Source organism: Salvelinus alpinus, chromosome 1 (genome assembly GCF_045679555.1).
Source record: "Salvelinus alpinus chromosome 1, SLU_Salpinus.1, whole genome shotgun sequence".
In the NCBI taxonomy this organism is placed as follows: Eukaryota; Metazoa; Chordata; class Actinopteri; order Salmoniformes; family Salmonidae; genus Salvelinus; species Salvelinus alpinus.
Genome location: NC_092086.1, coordinates 19,935,675 through 19,956,390, shown reverse-complemented (window position 1 = coordinate 19,956,390; position 20,716 = coordinate 19,935,675). Strand labels below are relative to the sequence as shown.

The following is a 20,716-nucleotide window of genomic DNA, read 5'->3' as shown; positions in this document are numbered from 1 at the left end:
TTGTGACAGTGAGGAAAGGAGAGACAGCCACTCTGGACTGTAACCTGGGGACTGTTCAGAATAGTGCTGCTCGTTGGTATAAACAGGTTCCAGGAGGAGTTCCTCAGTTTGTGTTATAGGTTCTACCATGGTAATAGTGCTCCTACCTATGGCTCTGGTTTCTCCTCCTCCTAAATTCACATCTAATCATCAGTCTAAATCAGATTATCGTTTGATTATTAATACTGTGGAGGAGACAGACTCAGCAGTGTATTACTGTCAGACATGGGACAGCTCTGTTAAAGAGCACGTATCACAGTGATATACACCATGACAAAAACCTCCTCACCAAACACACTCACTTCTGCTTTCAGATGTTCTGAATATAGACACTAACTGAATGTCAAGTCATCCTGAACCAGTGTGTCTGCAGTAGGAGAACATTCCATGCTTGTGTTTTACACAAAACCCTTCACACATTTACTAGAATGTTGTCATTAACAATTACACCTAGTTGTCACAAAGCATGAATGATAAAGTGATATTCCAGAAGGTTCAGTCCTAACAGAAGACTTCATGTATCAGATAACCTCCATGATAGTCAGTCCCTGGTTTACAGTAGAGACATTACATCAGTCATTTAGTGATGTACTGTTAGATCAGAACCCCACTATCAGGTCCAGATATTATTATTATTATGTTATTATTATACATATTATGACATGCTGATTTTAAGAAAACTTACCAACATAACTCACATGAAACAAAATACTGCTCTTTTCCGTGTAACCAAAATGATCTCAAATGGTTTTTGTTAGTCCAATATAAAATATGTAGATATTTTTGATAGTTGAACAGTTACAGTAATTTAAATTGATCAGAAGTCCATCCTCTCAGAAGCTGATAGGCTGAGATATAGAGGCCCCTCCCTCTGTTCCTCCCTGTCTGTCTCCTTATAGGTGGGTCCTGCAGCCTCTCCTCTCCTCACACTCCAACCCTGCTCATCTCTCAGCTGGACAGTAAGGGCCATTCACACCACACACTGACAACATGCTGGGGACACTCTGCACTCTCATCACTGCTCTAACATGTAAGGAGTCTGACTTCCTGGAGGTTTTACTTCCTGTTTTATTAATAATGAGTCTGTATGTTTCTCTTTACTACATGTCATCTTCTTATTTCCCAGGTGTCAGTGGTGTGACTGTGGTGACACAGAAGCCTCCTGTTGTGACAGTGAGGAAAGGAGACACGACCTCTCTGGACTGTAACCTGGAGACTGTTGATGATAGAGACAGACACTCTGGACTGTAACCTGGGGCCTGCTGGTAATAGAGACGGACACTATGGACTGTAACCTGGGGACTGTTGATAATAGAGACGGACACTCTGGACTGTAACCTGGGGACTGTTGATAATATTACTGGTTGGTATAAACAGGTTCCAGGAGGAGTCCCTCAGTACGTGTTACAGGTGGTACCACTACTGGTTGGACCTCTGTAGAATATGGTTCTGGTTTCTCCTCTTCAGTTCCTGTCCTCTTAGTAGAGAGAGTGAAGCTCTGTCTGAATGGGATGTTTCAGTTCCTGTCCTCTCAGTAGAGAGAGTGAAGCTCTGTCTGAATGGGATGTTTCAGTTCCTGTCCTCTCAGTAGAGAGAGTGAAGCTCTGTCTGAATGGATGTTTCAGTTCCTGTCCTCTCAGTAGAGAGAGTGAAGCTCTGTCTGAATGGATGTTTCAGTTCCTGTCCTCTCAGTAGAGAGAGTGAAGCTCTGTCTGAATGGATGTTTCAGTTCCTGTCCTCTCAGTAGAGAGAGTGAAGCTCTGTCTGAATGGGATGTTTCAGTTCCTGTCCTCTCAGTAGAGAGAGTGAAGCTCTGTCTGAATGGGATGTTTCAGTTCCTGTCCTCTCAGTAGAGAGAGTGAAGCTCTGTCTGAATGGGATGTTTCAGTTCCTGTCCTCTCAGTAGAGAGAGTGAAGCTCTGTCTGAATGGGATGTTTCAGTTCCTGTCCTCTCAGTAGAGAGAGTGAAGCTCTGTCTGAATGGGATGTTTCAGTTCCTGTCCTCTCAGTAGAGAGAGTGAAGCTCTGTCTGAATGGGATGTTTCAGTTCCTGTCCTCTCAGTAGAGAGAGTGAAGCTCTGTCTGAATGGGATGTTTCAGTTCCTGTCCTCTCAGTAGAGAGAGTGAAGCTCTGTCTGAATGGGATGTTTCAGTTCCTGTCCTCTCAGTAGAGAGAGTGAAGCTCTGTCTGAATGGGATGTTTCAGTTCCTGTCCTCTCAGTAGAGAGAGTGAAGCTCTGTCTGAATGGGATGTTTCAGTTCCTGTCCTCTCAGTAGAGAGAGTGAAGCTCTGTCTGAATGGGATGTTTCAGTTCCTGTCCTCTCAGTAGAGAGAGTGAAGCTCTGTCTGAATGGGATGTTTCAGTTCCTGTCCTCTCAGTAGAGAGAGTGAAGCTCTGTCTGAATGGGATGTTTCAGTTCCTGTCCTCTCAGTAGAGAGAGTGAAGCTCTGTCTGAATGGGATGTTTCAGTTCCTGTCCTCTCAGTAGAGAGAGTGAAGCTCTGTCTGAATGGGATGTTTCAGTTCCTGTCCTCTCAGTAGAGAGAGTGAAGCTCTGTCTGAATGGGATGTTTCAGTTCCTGTCCTCTCAGTAGAGAGAGTGAAGCTCTGTCTGAATGGGATGTTTCAGTTCCTGTCCTCTCAGTAGAGAGAGAGAAGCTCTGTCTGAATGGGATGTTTCAGTTCCTGTCCTCTCAGTAGTGAGAGTGAAGCTCTGTCTGAATGGGATGTTTCAGTTCCTGTCCTCTCAGTAGAGAGAGAGAAGCTCTGTCTGAATGGGATGTTTCAGTTCCTGTCCTCTCAGTAGAGAGAGTGAAGCTCTGTCTGAATGGGATGTTTCAGTTCCTGTCCTCTCAGTAGAGAGAGTGAAGCTCTGTCTGAATGGGATGTTTCAGTTCCTGTCCTCTCAGTAGTGAGAGTGAAGCTCTGTCTGAATGGGATGTTTCAGTTCCTGTCCTCTCAGTAGTGAGAGTGAAGCTCTGTCTGAATGGGATGTTTCAGTTCCTGTCCTCTCAGTAGAGAGACTGAAGCTCTGTCTGAATGGGATGTTTCAGTTCCTGTCCTCTCAGTAGAGAGAGTGAAGCTCTGTCTGAATGGATGTTACAGTTCCTGTCCTCTCAGTAGAGAGAGTGAAGCTCTGTCTGAATGGGATGTTTCAGTTCCTGTCCTCTCAGTAGTGAGAGTGAAGCTCTGTCTGAATGGGATGTTTCAGTTCATGTCCTCTCAGTAGAGAGAGTGAAGCTCTGTCTGAATGGGATGTTTCAGTTCCTGTCCTCTCAGTAGAGAGAGTGAAGCTCTGTCTGAATGGGATGTTTCAGTTCCTGTCCTCTCAGTAGAGAGAGAGAAGCTCTGTCTGAATGGGATGTTTCAGTTCCTGTCCTCTCAGTAGTGAGAGTGAAGCTCTGTCTGAATGGGATGTTTCAGTTCCTGTCCTCTCAGTAGAGAGAGTGAAGCTCTGTCTGAATGGATGTTACAGTTCCTGTCCTCTCAGTAGAGAGAGTGAAGCTCTGTCTGAATGGGATGTTTCAGTTCCTGTCCTCTCAGTAGTGAGAGTGAAGCTCTGTCTGAATGGGATGTTTCAGTTCATGTCCTCTCAGTAGAGAGAGTGAAGCTCTGTCTGAATGGGATGTTTCAGTTCCTGTCCTCTCAGTAGAGAGAGTGAAGCTCTGTCTGAATGGGATGTTTCAGTTCCTGTCCTCTCAGTAGAGAGAGAGAAGCTCTGTCTGAATGGGATGTTTCAGTTCCTGTCCTCTCAGTAGAGAGACTGAAGCTCTGTCTGAATGGATGTTTCAGTTCCTGTCCTCTCAGTAGAGAGAGAGAAGCTCTGTCTGAATGGATGTTTCAGTTCCTGTCCTCTCAGTAGAGAGACTGAAGCTCTGTCTGAATGGGATGTTTCAGTTCCTGTCCTCTCAGTAGAGAGAGTGAAGCTCTGTCTGAATGGGATGTTTCAGTTCCTGTCCTCTCAGTAGAGAGAGTGAAGCTCTGTCAGAATGGGATGTTTCAGTTCCTGTCCTCTCAGTAGAGAGAGTGAAGCTCTGTCTGAATGGATGTTCCAGTTCCTGTCCTCTCAGTAGAGAGAGTGAAGCTCTGTCTGAATGGGATGTTTCAGTTCCTGTCCTCTCAGTAGAGAGAGTGAAGCTCTGTCAGAATGGGATGTTTCAGTTCCTGTCCTCTCAGTAGTGAGAGTGAAGCTCTGTCAGAATGGGATGTTTCAGTTCCTGTCCTCTCAGTAGAGAGAGTGAAGCTCTGTCTGAATGGATGTTCCAGTTCCTGTCCTCTCAGTAGAGAGAGTGAAGCTCTGTCTGAATGGGATGTTTCAGTTCCTGTCCTCTCAGTAGAGAGAGTGAAGCTCTGTCAGAATGGGATGTTTCAGTTCCTGTCCTCTCAGTAGTGAGAGTGAAGCTCTGTCTGAATGGGATGTTTCAGTTCCTGTCCTCTCAGTAGTGAGAGTGAAGCTCTGTCTGAATGGGATGTTTCAGTTCCTGTCCTCTCAGTAGAGAGAGTGAAGCTCTGTCTGAATGGATGTTTCAGTTCCTGTCCTCTCAGTAGAGAGAGTGAAGCTCTGTCTGAATGGGATGTTTCAGTTCCTGTCCTCTCAGTAGAGAGAGTGAAGCTCTGTCTGAATGGATGTTTCAGTTCCTGTCCTCTCAGTAGAGAGAGTGAAGCTCTGTCTGAATGGGATGTTTCAGTTCCTGTCCTCTCAGTAGAGAGAGTGAAGCTCTGTCTGAATGGGATGTTTCAGTTCCTGTCCTCTCAGTGGTGAGAGTGAAGCTCTGTCTGAATGGGATGTTTCAGTTCCTGTCCTCTCAGTAGAGAGAGTGAAGCTCTGTCTGAATGGATGTTTCAGTTCCTGTCCTCTCAGTAGAGAGAGTGAAGCTCTGTCTGGATGGGATGTTTCAGTTCCTGTCCTCTCAGTAGAGAGAGTGAAGCTCTGTCTGAATGGGATGTTTCAGTTCCTGTCCTCTCAGTAGAGAGAGTGAAGCTCTGTCTGAATGGGATGTTTCAGTTCCTGTCCTCTCAGTAGAGAGAGTGAAGCTCTGTCTGAATGGGATGTTTCAGTTCCTGTCCTCTCAGTAAAGAGATTGAAATTCTGTCTGAATGGGATGTTTCAGTTCCTGTCCTCTCAGTAGAGAGAGTGAAGCTCTGTCAGAATGGATGTTTCAGTTCCTGTCCTCTCAGTAGTGAGAGTGAAGCTCTGTCTGGATGGGATGTTTCAGTTACTGTCCTCTCAGTAGTGAGAGTGAAGCTCTGTCTGAATGGAATGTTTCAGTTCCTGTCCTCTCAGTAGTGAGAGTGAAGCGCTGTCTGAATGGATGTTACAGTTCCTGTCCTCTCAGTAGAGAGAGTGAAGCGTTGTCTGAATGGATGTTTCAGTTCCTGTCCTCTCAGTAGAGAGAGTGAAGCTCTGTCTGAATGGGATGTTTCAGTTCCTGTCCTCTCAGTAGAGAGAGTGAAGCTCTGTCTGAATGGGATGTTTCAGTTCCTGTCCTCTCAGTAGAGAGAGTGAAGCTCTGTCTGAATGGATGTTTCAGTTCCTGTCCTCTCGTTAGTGAGAGTGAAGCTCTGTCTGAATGGGATGGTTCAGTTCCTGTCCTCTCAGTAGAGAGAGTGAAGCTCTGTCTGAATGGGATGTTTCAGTTCCTGTCCTCTCAGTAGAGAGAGTGAAGCTCTGTCTGAATGGATGGTTCAGTTCCTGTCCTCAGTAGAGAGAGGGAGGAGGTTATTGTACGGCTGTGTATACAAACTGAATCACTGTGGTATTCGGACAAGGAACCAAGCTCATTGTTACTGGTGAGTACCCTTCTAATGTGTTAATCTACAGAATATGTTTTGTTTCTACTATAGTGTTGGTCAGATATATATATATATTTTTTTTAAATGTTTGTTTAATAAAATGTCATTTAAATTCACTGATTTAATATTTTGCACCTGCTTTAATCCTGTCTCGTATTTTGTTTGTAAATGACTTATGAAACAGTTTGATGACTGTGTTAATGTCTCTGGTTGGTCTGCTCTGTTCATGTTTTATCATTCATATCTTGTGTTTCTGTTGTCTGTGTAACTCAATGTAAAGGAGATATTTCATCTCAAAGTGTTTAATCATTAATATCTTGTGTTTCTGTTGTCTATATAACTCAATGTAAAGGAGATCTTTCATCTCAAAGTGTTTAATCATGAATATCTTGTGTTTCTGTTGTCTATATAACTCAATGTAAAGGAGATATTTCATCTCAAAGTGTTTAATCATTAATATCTTGTGTTTCTGTTGTCTATATAACTCAATGTAAAGGAGATATTTCATCTCAAAGTGTTTAATCATGAATATCTTGTTTTTCTGTTGTCTATATAACTCAATGTAAAGGAGATCTTTCATCTCAAAGTGTTTAATCATTAATATCTTGTGTTTCTGTTGTCTATATAACTCAATGTAAAGGAGATATTTCATTTTTCATTTTTTTAAATCCCATTTCCTTGTGAATTATTTGTATTTTATATTTAAATGTCCACATTTCGTTCAGCTTTTAGCATTTTAGTCTTCCAGAGCTCTGATGTAATATTATAAATAATGTTTCCAGAAATTGCTCTGTCTCTCATTTTAACACCTTAACACCGTATGATTCCTTCTATCAATATCATTGTAAACATCATGAAGAGCAGATCGTAATATAATTGCTCTTAATGCAGGGTGTATTGGTAATGATACCCACATGTTCTGAAATATAAACTGTTATCCATTGTGTTTTCTTCTCATCCCATCCGTTGACTACTTTCTACAGATGGAGATCTGGCTACACCTGCTGTGACCCTGTTCCCTCCATCCACTGAAGACCTCAAGTCCAGCAGAGCAACACTGGTGTGTCTGACTAGTAACCTGTCTCAGAGGTCCAAGGGGTTGGCAGATGTCAGCTGGATGTCTAATGGTGAATCAGTGACAGAAGATGTTTCTACCAGCCCTGCTGAGCAGCAACCAGACAAAACCTTCAAGATCAGCAGCTATCTGACCATTCAGACTGCAGACTGGGACAAGGACCTGGTGTTCACATGTAAAGTGTCGTTGGGGTCAACATTCTCTGAGAAAGAGATCAGAAAGACTAGTTGTAGTCTGTAAAACAATAATATTCAGTATTTATACAATGAGTGCAGCTGGTAGTTTAAAGCTGTTAAATTATGTGTTTATTCATTGCTTTGCTGTTAAATATAGACGTTAAAATCCTAACAACATGGATGATATTGGGCTGAAGTCTGAATGCAGCAGTGAAAGTATGACAATAACCAATGTAATGTCAAATAGTTGTTGAGGGTTGTTTCTCATGACAAGTTACTATTGATGCATTCACTGTACTGGCATCATGTTCTCTAAAACATAACATCTGAAACACTGTCATGATGACTAGGTCTCTCTACTATTGTGAAATGAGTTGAATTACTAATGTATAATAGAGGAATTGTTAGAGCTTTGCTGTATTGTGGATATTAAATAAAGAACATTCTAAAGAACAAGTGTTTGTATTTGAGCATGTTGATGAACATCAGTGTTAGCAGCACTAAATGATTGTGAATCTGGATAATGACTGTTTAAATTGAACCAAGACAGAAGAGTCCAGAATCCTTACCTGCTTTATTATCATAACAAGGATTCTGACCAACCAGAGATGACCTAACAGTTGACTGTTCTCTAGTATTAACATTACATGTTGGACTCCGTATCATTTCAGCATGAATTACAACTGTATAAGTCTGGTCTTCACTTAGTCTCCCACTGACATCCATCCATGACTAAGTAAACACTCAATGAGGTCCTTTATCTTCTTCCCCAGAGTCAGATGAAGATCGCACAATGACTGAAAGTCTATGGGAAACGCTGGTTAACATTGACTGACTAAACTAACTTCCTTCAAACTGGACACAGAGAAATACAAATGGTATGAACAAGTCCATCTGACTCTGGGGAAGTATATAAAGGGACTCATTGACAAAATTCTGAAGTATCCCCTTAAGTGGAAGTTAGGATTGGTCCAACATATAGAGAGAGGCATGTCATGCTGTGTTTCACATTCTGCATCAGTGATCAGAACAGAGGCTGCAGTTTTATCAACGTCCACCAGAGGAGGACATACGACCACCAATAATGACTGAGGAAAGATCTACATGTACTTTACAACAGGAACAGCTGTCTGTAGACCTCTGGTTTCAGTCCCACCCAAAGACCAGCTGATGGTTTCATATCTACTATCTCTAGTTATCAGAGTCATTCACCAGGGACGTGTTCTCGCTCTGACACTGAGTTACAGGCAGTGATGTGTTGTTCCCCTTCTCCCCCAGCACACACCTGCTTCCCCTCCCCTCCTCCTCTCCTTATTTATAGCTTCATGTAAATGAAGGGGTTATTTTATCTCCTCTCAGAACTGTGTGTGTGGGGGGGGGGGGGGGGGAGTAAACATATGATTCAGTGGAGATAAGGAGTGCCTAGTTTAGAATAGTTTAAAGGTCTATGAGAGGGATAATATTTAGTTATTTATTTGACATTTTTCAGATTAGATCTCTTGAGATGCCCCATCTCATCCAAATGAATTATATTAAGTGCCATAGATATTTATTCAAACTATGCAAGATACCTGACATCCCTTCTCATCTACATTTCATCAGTGTAACCAAACCAGAAACCATCACAGACAGACAGTCTACAGACCCAGTGTCCCCACAGAGACCAACAGAACCATGAATAACCTGGGCACCATCCGAGCCACCTGTTCTCGCTCCCCAACCAAGGGGCCCCCCAAGTTCAAACAGAGTTACACTCTCCAGTATAAAAGCATCCCCGGGGTGGGGGGGGGGGGGGGGGGGGGCTTGGTGGGGGGGGTCATTGGATGAGTCACTATTAATTTGATTTAGTTATAAAATAAAGATTTCTAAACATTTCCAAATGTATTTCTAATTTTCTCTCTGATTTATTCATATTCTTTACATATATATATATTTTTTTATTGTATTGTTTAAGGTCTGTGACAGTGGTAAGGTAGAGAGGGATACAGAGAGTGGGGGCTGAGGCAGGATTAGTAACCCCATCTCCAGTGGGTCTGTGTGTGATCTGGAGTCAGCAGTGTTACCACGAGACCTGACTCCAGCACTATTCTAGTCAACAGTGTTACAGCTACACATGACTCCAGCACTATTCTAGTCAGCAGTGTTACAGCTACACATGACTCCAGCACTATTCTAGTCAGCAGTGTTACCACTACACCTGACTCCAGCACTATTCTAGTCAGCAGTGTTACCACTAGACCTGACTCCAGCACTATTCTAGTCAGCAGTGTTTCCACTAGACCTGACTCCAGCACTATTCTAGTCAGCAGTGTTACCACTACACCTGACTCCAGCACTATTCTAGTCAACAGTGTTACCACTAGACCTGACTCCAGCACTATTCTAGTCAGCAGTGTTACCACGAGACCTGACTCCAGCATTATTCTAGTCAGCAGTGTTACCACTAGACCTGACTCCAGCACTATTCTAGTCAGCAGTGTTACCACTAGACCTGACTCCAGCACTATTCTAGTCAGCAGTGTTACCACTAGACCTGACTCCAGCATTATTCTAGTCAGCAGTGTTACCACTAGACCTGACTCCAGCACTATTCTAGTCAGCAGTGTTACCACGAGACCTGACTCCAGCACTATTCTAGTCAGCAGTGTTACCACTAGACCTGACTCCAGCATTATTCTAGTCAGCAGTGTTACCACTACACCTGACTCCAGCACTATTCTAGTCAACAGTGTTACCACTAGACCTGACTCCAGCACTATTCTAGTCAACAGTGTTACCACTACACCTGACTCCAGCACTATTCATTTGATTTCTTTACAAGGTAATTCAGTGGTACTCAATGCGTTTGTGGGTAGAGAACAGAGGAGGCTGGTGGGTGATGATATAGGAGTACAGGCTTATTCTACTGGCTGAAATGTAATTGATTGCGATGAGCTGATCCTCCGATATCTCTGCCCACTAGCCACCACTGGTGAATAAATTATTATTTGAATAATGATTAGAACATACAGTGTGATACAATTCATGTTCAGCCATACAACCTCAACAGTGACACCACTTAGATAGTTTACAGTTGATGATCTGGTCGTTCTGATAATGTTCTATAATGACAGTGATGTTGATTGTTTTCCTCAGGTTTGGAGATGATATTCAAGGGATGGATGGTCTTGGTACTGGTAAGATCTCTCTGTTGGCAGACACATTCTAGACTATTACAGCTTCCTGTCTTTAACAACAAGATTCAACTTGTTTCCAACGTAGTCCCCGATGAAATTTCATGTTGAATTCCTAACTGAATTCTAACTGGATCCTAACTGAACACTGCTCTATTGCACTATTACAACACACACACTAGCCAATACATTGTAGTGTTTCTCTAACACACTAGCCAATACATTGTAGTGTTTCTCTAACATACTAGCCAATACATTGTAGTGTTTCTCTAACACACTAGCCAATACATTGTAGTGTTTCTCTAACATACTAGCCAATACATTGTAGTGTTTCTCTAACACACTAGCCAATACATTGTAGTGTTCCACTAACACACTAGCCAGGACATTTACTGTATAATAATCATAATACATGTCCATGGTTACAGTTTTGTCCATCAGTACATAGTGATAATAAGAGTCCAGCTTGCATTATGGATGTTATCATGTAGCTTTACTCCACTAGATGTTATCTTGTAGCTTTACTCCACTAGATGTTATCTTGTAGCTTTACTCCACTAGATGTTATTATCTTGTAACTTTACTCCGCTAGATGTTATTATCTTGTAGCTTTACTCCACTAGATGTTATTATCTTGTAGCTTTACTCCACTAGATGTTATCTTGTAGCTTTACTCCACTAGATGTTATTATCTTGTAGCTTTACTCCACTATATGTTATCTTGTAGCTTTACTCCACTAGATGTTATTATCTTGTAGCTTTACTCCACTAGATGTTATTATCTTGTAGCTTTACTCCACTAGATGTTATCTTGTAGCTTTACTCCACTAGATGTTACTATCTTGTAGCTTTACTCCACTAGATGTTATTATCTTGTAGCTTTACTCCACTAGATGTTATCTTGTAGCTTTACTCCACTAGATGTTATTATCTTGTAGCTTTACTCCACTAGATGTTATCTTGTAGCTTTACTCCACTAGATGTTATTATCTTGTAGCTTTACTCCACTAGATGTTATCTTGTAGCTTTACTCCACTATATGTTATCTTGTAGCTTTACTCCACTATCTGTTATCTTGTAACTTTACTCCACTAGATGTTATCTTGTAGCTTTACTCCACTATATGTTATCTTGTAGCTTTACTCCACTATATGTTATCTTGTAACTTTACTCCACTAGATGTTATTATCTTGTAGCTTTACTCCACTAGATGTGATCTTGTAGCTTTACTCCACTAGATGTTATTATCTTGTAGCTTTACTCCACTAGATGTTATTATCTTGTAGCTTTACTCCACTAGATGTTATTATATTGTATCTTTACTCCACTAGATGTTATCTTGTAGCTTTACTCCACTAGATGTTATTATCTTGTAGCTTTACTCCACTAGATGTTATCTTGTAACTTTACTCCACTAGATGTTATTATCTTGTAGCTTTACTCCACTATATGTTATCTTGTAGCTTTACTCCACTAGATGTTATCTTGTAACTTTACTCCACTAGATGTTATTATCTTGTAGCTTTACTCCACTAGATGTTATCTTGTAACTTTACTTCACTATATGTTATTATCTTGTAGCTTTACTCCACTATATGTTATTATCTTGTAGCTTTACTCCACTAGATGTTATCTTGTAGCTTTACTCCACTAGATGTTATTATCTTGTAGCTTTACTCCACTACATGTTATTATCTTGTAGCTTTACTCCACTAGATGTTATCTTGTAGCTTTACTCCACTACATGTTATTATCTTGTAGCTTTACTCCACTAGATGTTATCTTGTAGCTTTACTCCACTAGATGTTATCTTGTAGCTTTACTCCACTAGATGTTATTATCTTGTAGCTTTACTCCACTAGATGTTATTATCTTGTAGCTTTACTCCACTATATGTTATTATCTTGTAGCTTTACTCCACTAGATGTTATTATCTTGTAGCTTTACTCCACTACATGTTATTATCTTGTAGCTTTACTCCACTAGATGTTATTATCTTGTAGCTTTACTCCACTAGATGTTATTATCTTGTAGCTTTACTCCACTAGATGTTATCTTGTAACTTTACTCCACTAGATGTTATTATCTTGTAGCTTTACTCCACTATATGTTATCTTGTAGCTTTACTCCACTAGATGTTATCTTGTAACTTTACTCCACTAGATGTTATTATCTTGTAGCTTTACTCCACTAGATGTTATCTTGTAACTTTACTTCACTATATGTTATTATCTTGTAGCTTTACTCCACTATATGTTATTATCTTGTAGCTTTACTCCACTATATGTTATTATCTTGTAGCTTTACTCCACTAGATGTTATCTTGTAGCTTTACTCCACTACATGTTATTATCTTGTAGCTTTACTCCACTAGATGTTATCTTGTAGCTTTACTCCACTAGATGTTATTATCTTGTAGCTTTACTCCACTACATGTTATTATCTTGTAGCTTTACTCCACTAGATGTTATCTTGTAGCTTTACTCCACTAGATGTTATTATCTTGTAGCTTTACTCCCCTAGATGTTATTATCTTGTAGCTTTACTCCACTATATGTTATTATCTTGTAGCTTTACTCCACTAGATGTTATTATCTTGTAGCTTTACTCCACTAGATGTTATTATCTTGTAGCTTTACTCCACTAGATGTTCTTTTCTTGTAGCTTTAGTCCACTAGATGTTATCTTGTAGCTTTACTCCACTAGATGTTATTATCTTGTAGCTTTACTCCGCTATATGTTATCTTGTAGCTTTACTCCACTATATGTTATCTTGTAACTTTACTCCACTAGATGTTATTATCTTGTAGCTTTACTCCACTAGATGTTATCTTGTAGCTTTACTCCACTAGATGTTATTATCTTGTAGCTTTAGTCCACTATATGTTATCTTGTAGCTTTACTCCGCTATATGTTATCGTGTAGCTTTACTCCACTAGATGTTATTATCTTGTAGCTTTACTCCACTAGATGTTATTATCTTGTAGCTTTACTCCACTAGATGTTATCTTGTAGCTTTACTCCGCTATATGTTATCGTGTAGCTTTACTCCACTAGATGTTATTATCTTGTAGCTTTACTCCACTAGATGTTATTATCTTGTAGCTTTACTCCACTAGATGTTATCTTGTAGCTTTACTCCACTAGATGTTATCTTGTAGCTTTACTCCGCTATATGTTATCGTGTAGCTTTACTCAACTATATGTTATTATCTTGTAGCTTTACTCTACTAGATGTTATCTTGTAGCTTTACTCTACTAGATGTTATCTTGTAGCTTTACTCCACTAGATGTTATCTTGTAGCTTTACTCCACTAGATGTTATCATGTAGCTTTACTCCGCTATATGTTATCGTGTAGCTTTACTCAACTATATGTTATTATCTTGTAGCTTTACTCCACTAGATGTTATCTTGTAGCTTTACTCCACTATATGTTATCTTGTAGCTTTACTCCACTAGATGTTATCATGTAGCTTTACTCCGCTATATGTTATCGTGTAGCTTTACTCAACTATATGTTATTATCTTGTAGCTTTACTCCACTATATGTTATTATCTTGTAGCTTTACTCCACTATATGTTATTATCTTGTAGCTTTACTCCACTACATGTTGTTATCTTGTAGCTTTACTCCACTAGATGTTGTTATCTTGTAGCTTTACTCCACTATATGTTATCTTGTAGCTTTACTCCACTAGATGTTATCTTGTAGCTTTACTCCGCTATATGTTATCGTGTAGCTTTACTCAACTAGATGTTATCTTGTAACTTTACTTCACTATATGTTATTATCTTGTAGCTTTACTCCACTATATGTTATTATCTTGTAGCTTTACTCCACTACATGTTGTTATCTTGTAGCTTTACTCCACTAGATGTTGTTATCTTGTAGCTTTACTCCACTATATGTTATCTTGTAGCTTTACTCCACTAGATGTTATCTTGTAGCTTTACTCCACTAGATGTTATCTTGTAGCTTTACTCCACTATATGTTATCTTGTAGCTTTACTCCACTAGATGGTATCATGTAGCTTTACTCCACTAGATGTTATTATCTTGTAGCTTTACTCCACTATATGTTATTAACTTGTAGCTTTACTCCACTAGATGTTATCTTGTAGCTTTACTTCCCTATATGTTATTATCTTGTAGCTTTACTCCCCTAGATGTTATTATCTTGTAGCTTTACTCCACTATATGTTCTTATCTTGTAGCTTTACTCCACTAGATGTTATTATCTTGTAGCTTTACTCCACTAGATGTTATCTTGTAGCTTTACTCCACTAGATGTTATCTTGTAACTTTACTCCACTATATGTTATCTTGTAACTTTACTCCACTAGATGTTATTATCTTGTAGCTTTACTCCACTAGATGTTATCTTGTTGCTTTACTCCACTAGATGTTATTATCTTGTAACTTTACTCCACTAGATGTTGTTATCTTGTAGCTTTACTCCACTAGATGTTATCTTGTAACTTTACTCCACTAGATGTTATTATCTTGTAGCTTTACTCCACTATATGTTATCTTGTAACTTTACTCCACTAGATGTTATTATCTTGTAGCTTTACTCCACTATATGTTATCTTGTAGCTTTACTCCACTAGATGTTATCTTGTATCTTTACTCCACTAGATGTTATTATCTTGTAGCTTTACTCCACTAGATGTTATTATCTTGTAGCTTTACTCCACTAGATGTTATCTTGTAACTTTACTTCACTATATGTTATTATCTTGTAGCTTTACTCCACTATATGTTATTATCTTGTAGCTTTACTCCACTATATGTTATTATCTTGTAGCTTTACTCCACTACATGTTATCTTGTAGCTTTACTCCACTATATGTTATTATCTTGTAGCTTTACTCCACTATATGTTATTATCTTGTAGCTTTACTCCACTAGATGTTATCTTGTAGCTTTACTCCACTACATGTTATTATCTTGTAGCTTTACTCCACTATATGTTATCTTGTAGCTTTACTCCACTAGATGTTATCTTGTAGCTTTACTCCACTAGATGTTATCTTGTAGCTTTACTCCACTAGATGTTATCTTGTAGCTTTACTCCACTAGATGTTATTATCTTGTAGCTTTACTCCACTATATGTTATCTTGTAGCTTTACTCCACTAGATGTTATTATCTTGTAGCTTTACTCCACTATATGTTATTATCTTGTAGCTTTACTCCACTAGATGTTATCTTGTAGCTTTACTCCACTAGATGTTATTATCTTGTAGCTTTACTCCACTAGATGTTATCTTGTAGCTTTACTCCACTAGATGTTATTATTTTGTAGCTTTACTCCACTACATGTTATTATCTTGTAGCTTTACTCCACTAGATGTTATCTTGTAGCTTTACTCCACTAGATGTTATTATCTTGTAGCTTTACTCCCCTAGATGTTATTATCTTGTAGCTTTACTCCCCTAGATGTTATTATCTTGTAGCTTTACTCCACTAGATGTTATTATCTTGTAGCTTTACTCCACTAGATGTTATCTTGTAGCTTTACTCCACTAGATGTTATTATCTTGTAGCTTTACTCCGCTATATGTTATCTTGTAGCTTTACTCCACTATATGTTATCTTGTAACTTTACTCCACTAGATGTTATTATCTTGTAGCTTTAGTCCACTAGATGTTATCTTGTAGCTTTACTCTACTAGATGTTATCTTGTAGCTTTACTCCACTAGATGTTATTATCTTGTAGCTTTACTCCGCTATATGTTATCTTGTAGCTTTACTCCACTATATGTTATCTTGTAACTTTACTCCACTAGATGTTATTATCTTGTAGCTTTACTCCGCTATATGTTATCTTGTAGCTTTACTCCACTATATGTTATCTTGTAACTTTACTCCACTAGATGTTATTATCTTGTAGCTTTACTCCACTAGATGTTATCTTGTAGCTTTACTCCACTAGATGTTATCTTGTAGCTTTACTCCGCTATATGTTATCGTGTAGCTTTACTCAACTATATGTTATTATCTTGTAGCTTTACTCTACTAGATGTTATCTTGTAGCTTTACTCCACTAGATGTTATCTTGTAGCTTTACTCTACCAGATGTTATCTTGTAGCTTTACTCCACTAGATGTTATCTTGTAGCTTTACTCCGCTATATGTTATCGTGTAGCTTTACTCAACTATATGTTATTATCTTGTAGCTTTACTCTACCAGATGTTATCTTGTAGCTTTACTCTACTAGATGTTATTATCTTGTAGCTTTACTCCACTATATGTTATTATCTTGTAGCTTTACTCTACTAGATGTTATTATCTTGTAGCTTTACTCCACTAGATGTTATTATCTTGTAGCTTTACTCTACCAGATGTTATCTTGTAGCTTTACTCTACTAGATGTTATTATCTTGTAGCTTTACTCTACCAGATGTTATCTTGTAGCTTTACTCTACTAGATGTTATTATCTTGTAGCTTTACTCCACTATATGTTATTATCTTGTAGCTTTACTCCACTAGATGTTATTATCTTGTAGCTTTACTCCACTAGATGTTATTATCTTGTAGCTTTACTCCACTAGATGTTATTAACTTGTAGCTTTACTCCACTAGATGTTATCTTGTAGCTTTACTCCACTAGATGTTATTATCTTGTAGCTTTACTCCACTATATGTTATTATCTTGTAGCTTTACTCAACTATATGTTATTATCTTGTAGCTTTACTCCACTAGATGTTATCTTGTAGCTTTACTCCACTAGATGTTGTTATCTTGTAGCTTTACTCCACTAGATGTTATTATCTTGTAGCTTTACTCCACTATATGTTATCTTGTAACTTTACTCCACTAGATGTTATCATGTAGCTTTACTCCACTATATGTTATTAACTTGTAGCTTTACTCCACTAGATGTTATCTTGTAGCTTTACTTCCCTATATGTTATTATCTTGTAGCTTTACTCCCCTAGATGTTATTATCTTGTAGCTTTACTCCACTATATGTTATTATCTTGTAGCTTTACTCCACTAGATGTTATCATGTAGCTTTACTCCACTAGATGTTATTATCTTGTAGCTTTACTCCACTATATGTTATCTTGTAACTTTACTCCAGTAGATGTTCTTATCTTGTAGCTTTACTCCACTAGATGTTATTATCTTGTAGCTTTACTCCACTAGATGTTATCTTGTAGCTTTACTGCACTAGATGTTATTATCTTGTAGCTTTACTCCGCTATATGTTATCTTGTAGCTTTACTCCACCAGATGTTATCTTGTAGCTTTACTCCACTAGATGTTATTATCTTGTAGCTTTACTCCACTAGATGTTATTATCTTGTAGCTTTACTCCACTAGATGTTATTATCTTGTAGCTTTACTCCACTAGATGTTATTATCTTGTAGCTTTACTCCACTAGATGTTATCTTGTAGCTTTACTCCACTAGATGTTATCTTGTAGCTTTACTCAACTAGATATTATTATCTTGTAGCTTTACTCCACTAGATGTTATTATCTTGTAGCTTTACTCCACTAGATGTTATCTTGTAGCTTTACTCCACTATATGTTATCTTGTAACTCTACTCCACTATATGTTATTATCTTGTAGCTTTACTCTACTAGATGTTATCTTGTAGCTTTACTCTACTAGATGTTATCTTGTAGCTTTACTCCACTATATGTTATTATCTTGTAGCTTTACTCCACTATATGTTATTATCTTGTAGCTTTACTCCACTAGATGTTATTATCTTGTAGCTTTACTCCACTATGTGTTATCTTGTAGCTTTACTCCACTATATGTTATCTTGTAGCTTTACTCACCTAGATGTTATTATCTTGTAGCTTTACTCCACTATATGTTGTTATCTTGTAGCTTTAGTCCACTAGATGTTGTTATCTTGTAGCTTTACTCCACTAGATGTTATTATCTTGTAGCTTTACTCCACTAGATGTTATTATCTTGTAGCTTTACTCCACTAGATGTTATTATCTTGTAGCTTTACTCCCCTAGATGTTGTTATCTTGTAGCTTTACTCCACTAGATGTTATTATCTTGTAGCTTTACTCCCCTAGATGTTATTATCTTGTAGCTTTACTCCACTAGATGTTATTATCTTGTAGCTTTACTCCACTAGATGTTATTATCTTGTAGCTTTACTCCACCAGATGTTATCTTGTAGCTTTACTCGACTAGATGTTATTATCTTGTAGCTTTACTCCACTATATGTTATTATCTTGTAGCTTTACTCCACTAGATGTTATTATCTTGTAGCTTTACTCCACCAGATGTTATCTTGTAGCTTTACTCCACTAGATGTTATTATCTTGTAGCTTTACTCCACTAGATGTTGTTATCTTGTAGCTTTACTCCACCAGATGTTATCTTGTAGCTTTACTCCACTATATGTTATTATCTTGTAGCTTTACTCCACTATATGTTATTATCTTGTAGCTTTACTCCACTAGATGTTATTATCTTGTAGCTTTACTCCACCAGATGTTATCTTGTAGCTTTACTCCACTAGATGTTATTATCTTGTAGCTTTACTCCACTAGATGTTGTTATCTTGTAGCTTTACTCCACCAGATGTTATCTTGTAGCTTTACTCCACTATATGTTATTATCTTGTAGCTTTACTCCACTATATGTTATTATCTTGTAGCTTTACTCCACTAGGTCTTATTAACTTGTAGCTTTACTGCACTGGATTTTATCCATCAGTCGTGTGGTGATGAACAGAGTGATGATCTGAACCCCCAGTAGGACGATACCCACGGCTCCTATCAGGCCTGTGTGCTGCTCTATCCAGCGGGACATGCCCCCCAGACAGCCCCCCAGGAAGATGACGCTCTGAGCAGAGAACTCATCCAGCTGCTGGGATCCTACTCCACACTGGGAGTTCCACACGGTGCCGTTCTCCAGGGGGTCCACACAGCAGGTAGCAGGGACTCCACAGGACAGCACCCCCGGGGCAGAGCAGTTATAGTACCTGGGAGGAGGAGGACATGGGAGGGGAGAAGCAAGGACAGTAACCAATTCAATTGTCTGCGTGGATAATGTTATGTGACATAAAAGCAATAACCCTAGTTATGTAACATATCATCTTTGACAGATTTATATTTTATACATTTTATTTCATCTTTGTTCATACATGTTATTCTCTGAGATGAACTCTATTTTACAAGAGAGACCTGCTCATAACTAATAAAACTATCAAAATGATAGTAACAACCCCCGTTGACAGACATCAGTTCACAAGGCTGTGTGTCAGTCAATGGACCATGTCATCACAAGTCATCATGTCAATGGTCTGGTCAGTCACATCTCACTCACATGTTGACCTCCCAGTCTCTGTAGTTGTCGGCCCCGCAGCACTGCAGTCCTATCTGGATCTCATCTGTGATGAACCTCAAGTCCAGGTCATCCTGGTAACGCACCATGGCAGCCAGCATACCTGACCTCAGGTATCCCTCTATCTGTCCCTGCAGGCTGTATGCCACGATGGCCGCTAGGACCTGGGCTGCTACCAGGACCAGCACGGTGGCTGAGAAGACCTGGAGCAGGCAGCAGTTCTCTCTCAGAGCCCCCACACAGCCTGACAGGCAGAGGGTAGACAGCACCAAGCCCAGTATCACAAACACCAGCATGGGGTCGGTGTTGATCTGTCCTATTTTCTCCTGAGCGAAGGATTCCTTGTTGATGAGGCCCCACAGTCCCAGGGCCAGGATCACCAGGCCTAGCACCGTGAAGAGGAGGTTGCTGAAGAACAGGAGGTACTTGAGAAGGCAGTCTCTCAGGGAGAAGGGCCTGCTACGGGCTTTGTGTTTTACCTCCCTGGTTCTACCCTTGTTCCCTGGTCCATCATTCGGTCCTGGTTCTGGAGCCTGTTCTTCTGTGCTGCTCTCATCAGTCCCCTGAAGGACTCCTGACAACTCTCTATCTGTGTCTGTCTTTAAAGAGGAAACAGGACAGACAATAAACAATGAGATTTCACTGAGACAAAAACAACTCAACACTACATCAAGTTCAGTCTGTAGTGGTCATTGTCTTTAGGTTTAGCCTACTTGCAACCATAGAATTAGAATCTATAGAATGGGTCTCCTCATTCAAGTCAAGAATGGCATAATTGGAGTTTACGCATGACTTTACCAGTCAAATTGACAGGGTTAAAGGTTGCAAGTCCTTTTATTCAATTATTTTTCTATGCTTGCAACGTTGAAGGGACTGTAAACTCTATTCAATATGATGTACAGTGAGTACATAACTAACAGTATACAGGTTGTCAGACAGACATACAGTTACTGTACCTTTGGTATGAGTGGGCTGGTCTCAGTCTGTGAGGTCTCTCTCCTCAACCAGGGAAAACAAAACCATCTCATGGACTGTAACCTCCTCATCTTCCTAGCTGCCAGGAAACGGTTCTCCCTCTGTCCTCTCAGAAAATATTCTTCCCTTGTCCTCTCAGAAACTA

At 39.3% G+C, this 20,716-nt stretch overlaps 1 protein-coding gene and 1 gene segment (V, D, J or C); one reads left to right on the top strand and one right to left on the bottom strand.

The window, feature by feature from the left end:
- The first annotated feature begins 508 nt into the window (after positions 1–508).
- LOC139571215 (Ig lambda chain C region-like) lies at positions 509–7,149 on the top strand. The segment is given in 2 exon segments: positions 509–1,069; positions 6,817–7,149. Coding segments are annotated over 2 exon segments (372 nt in total).
- Positions 7,150–18,927: 11,778 nt separating this feature from the next.
- LOC139578048 (tetraspanin-10-like) lies at positions 18,928–20,072 on the bottom strand (the record flags this gene model as incomplete). The annotated part of the gene is made up of 2 exons (XM_071405620.1): positions 18,928–19,234; positions 19,579–20,072. Coding segments are annotated over 2 exons (801 nt in total), but the record flags the coding sequence as incomplete, so codon positions are not given.
- Positions 20,073–20,716: the final 644 nt, after the last annotated feature.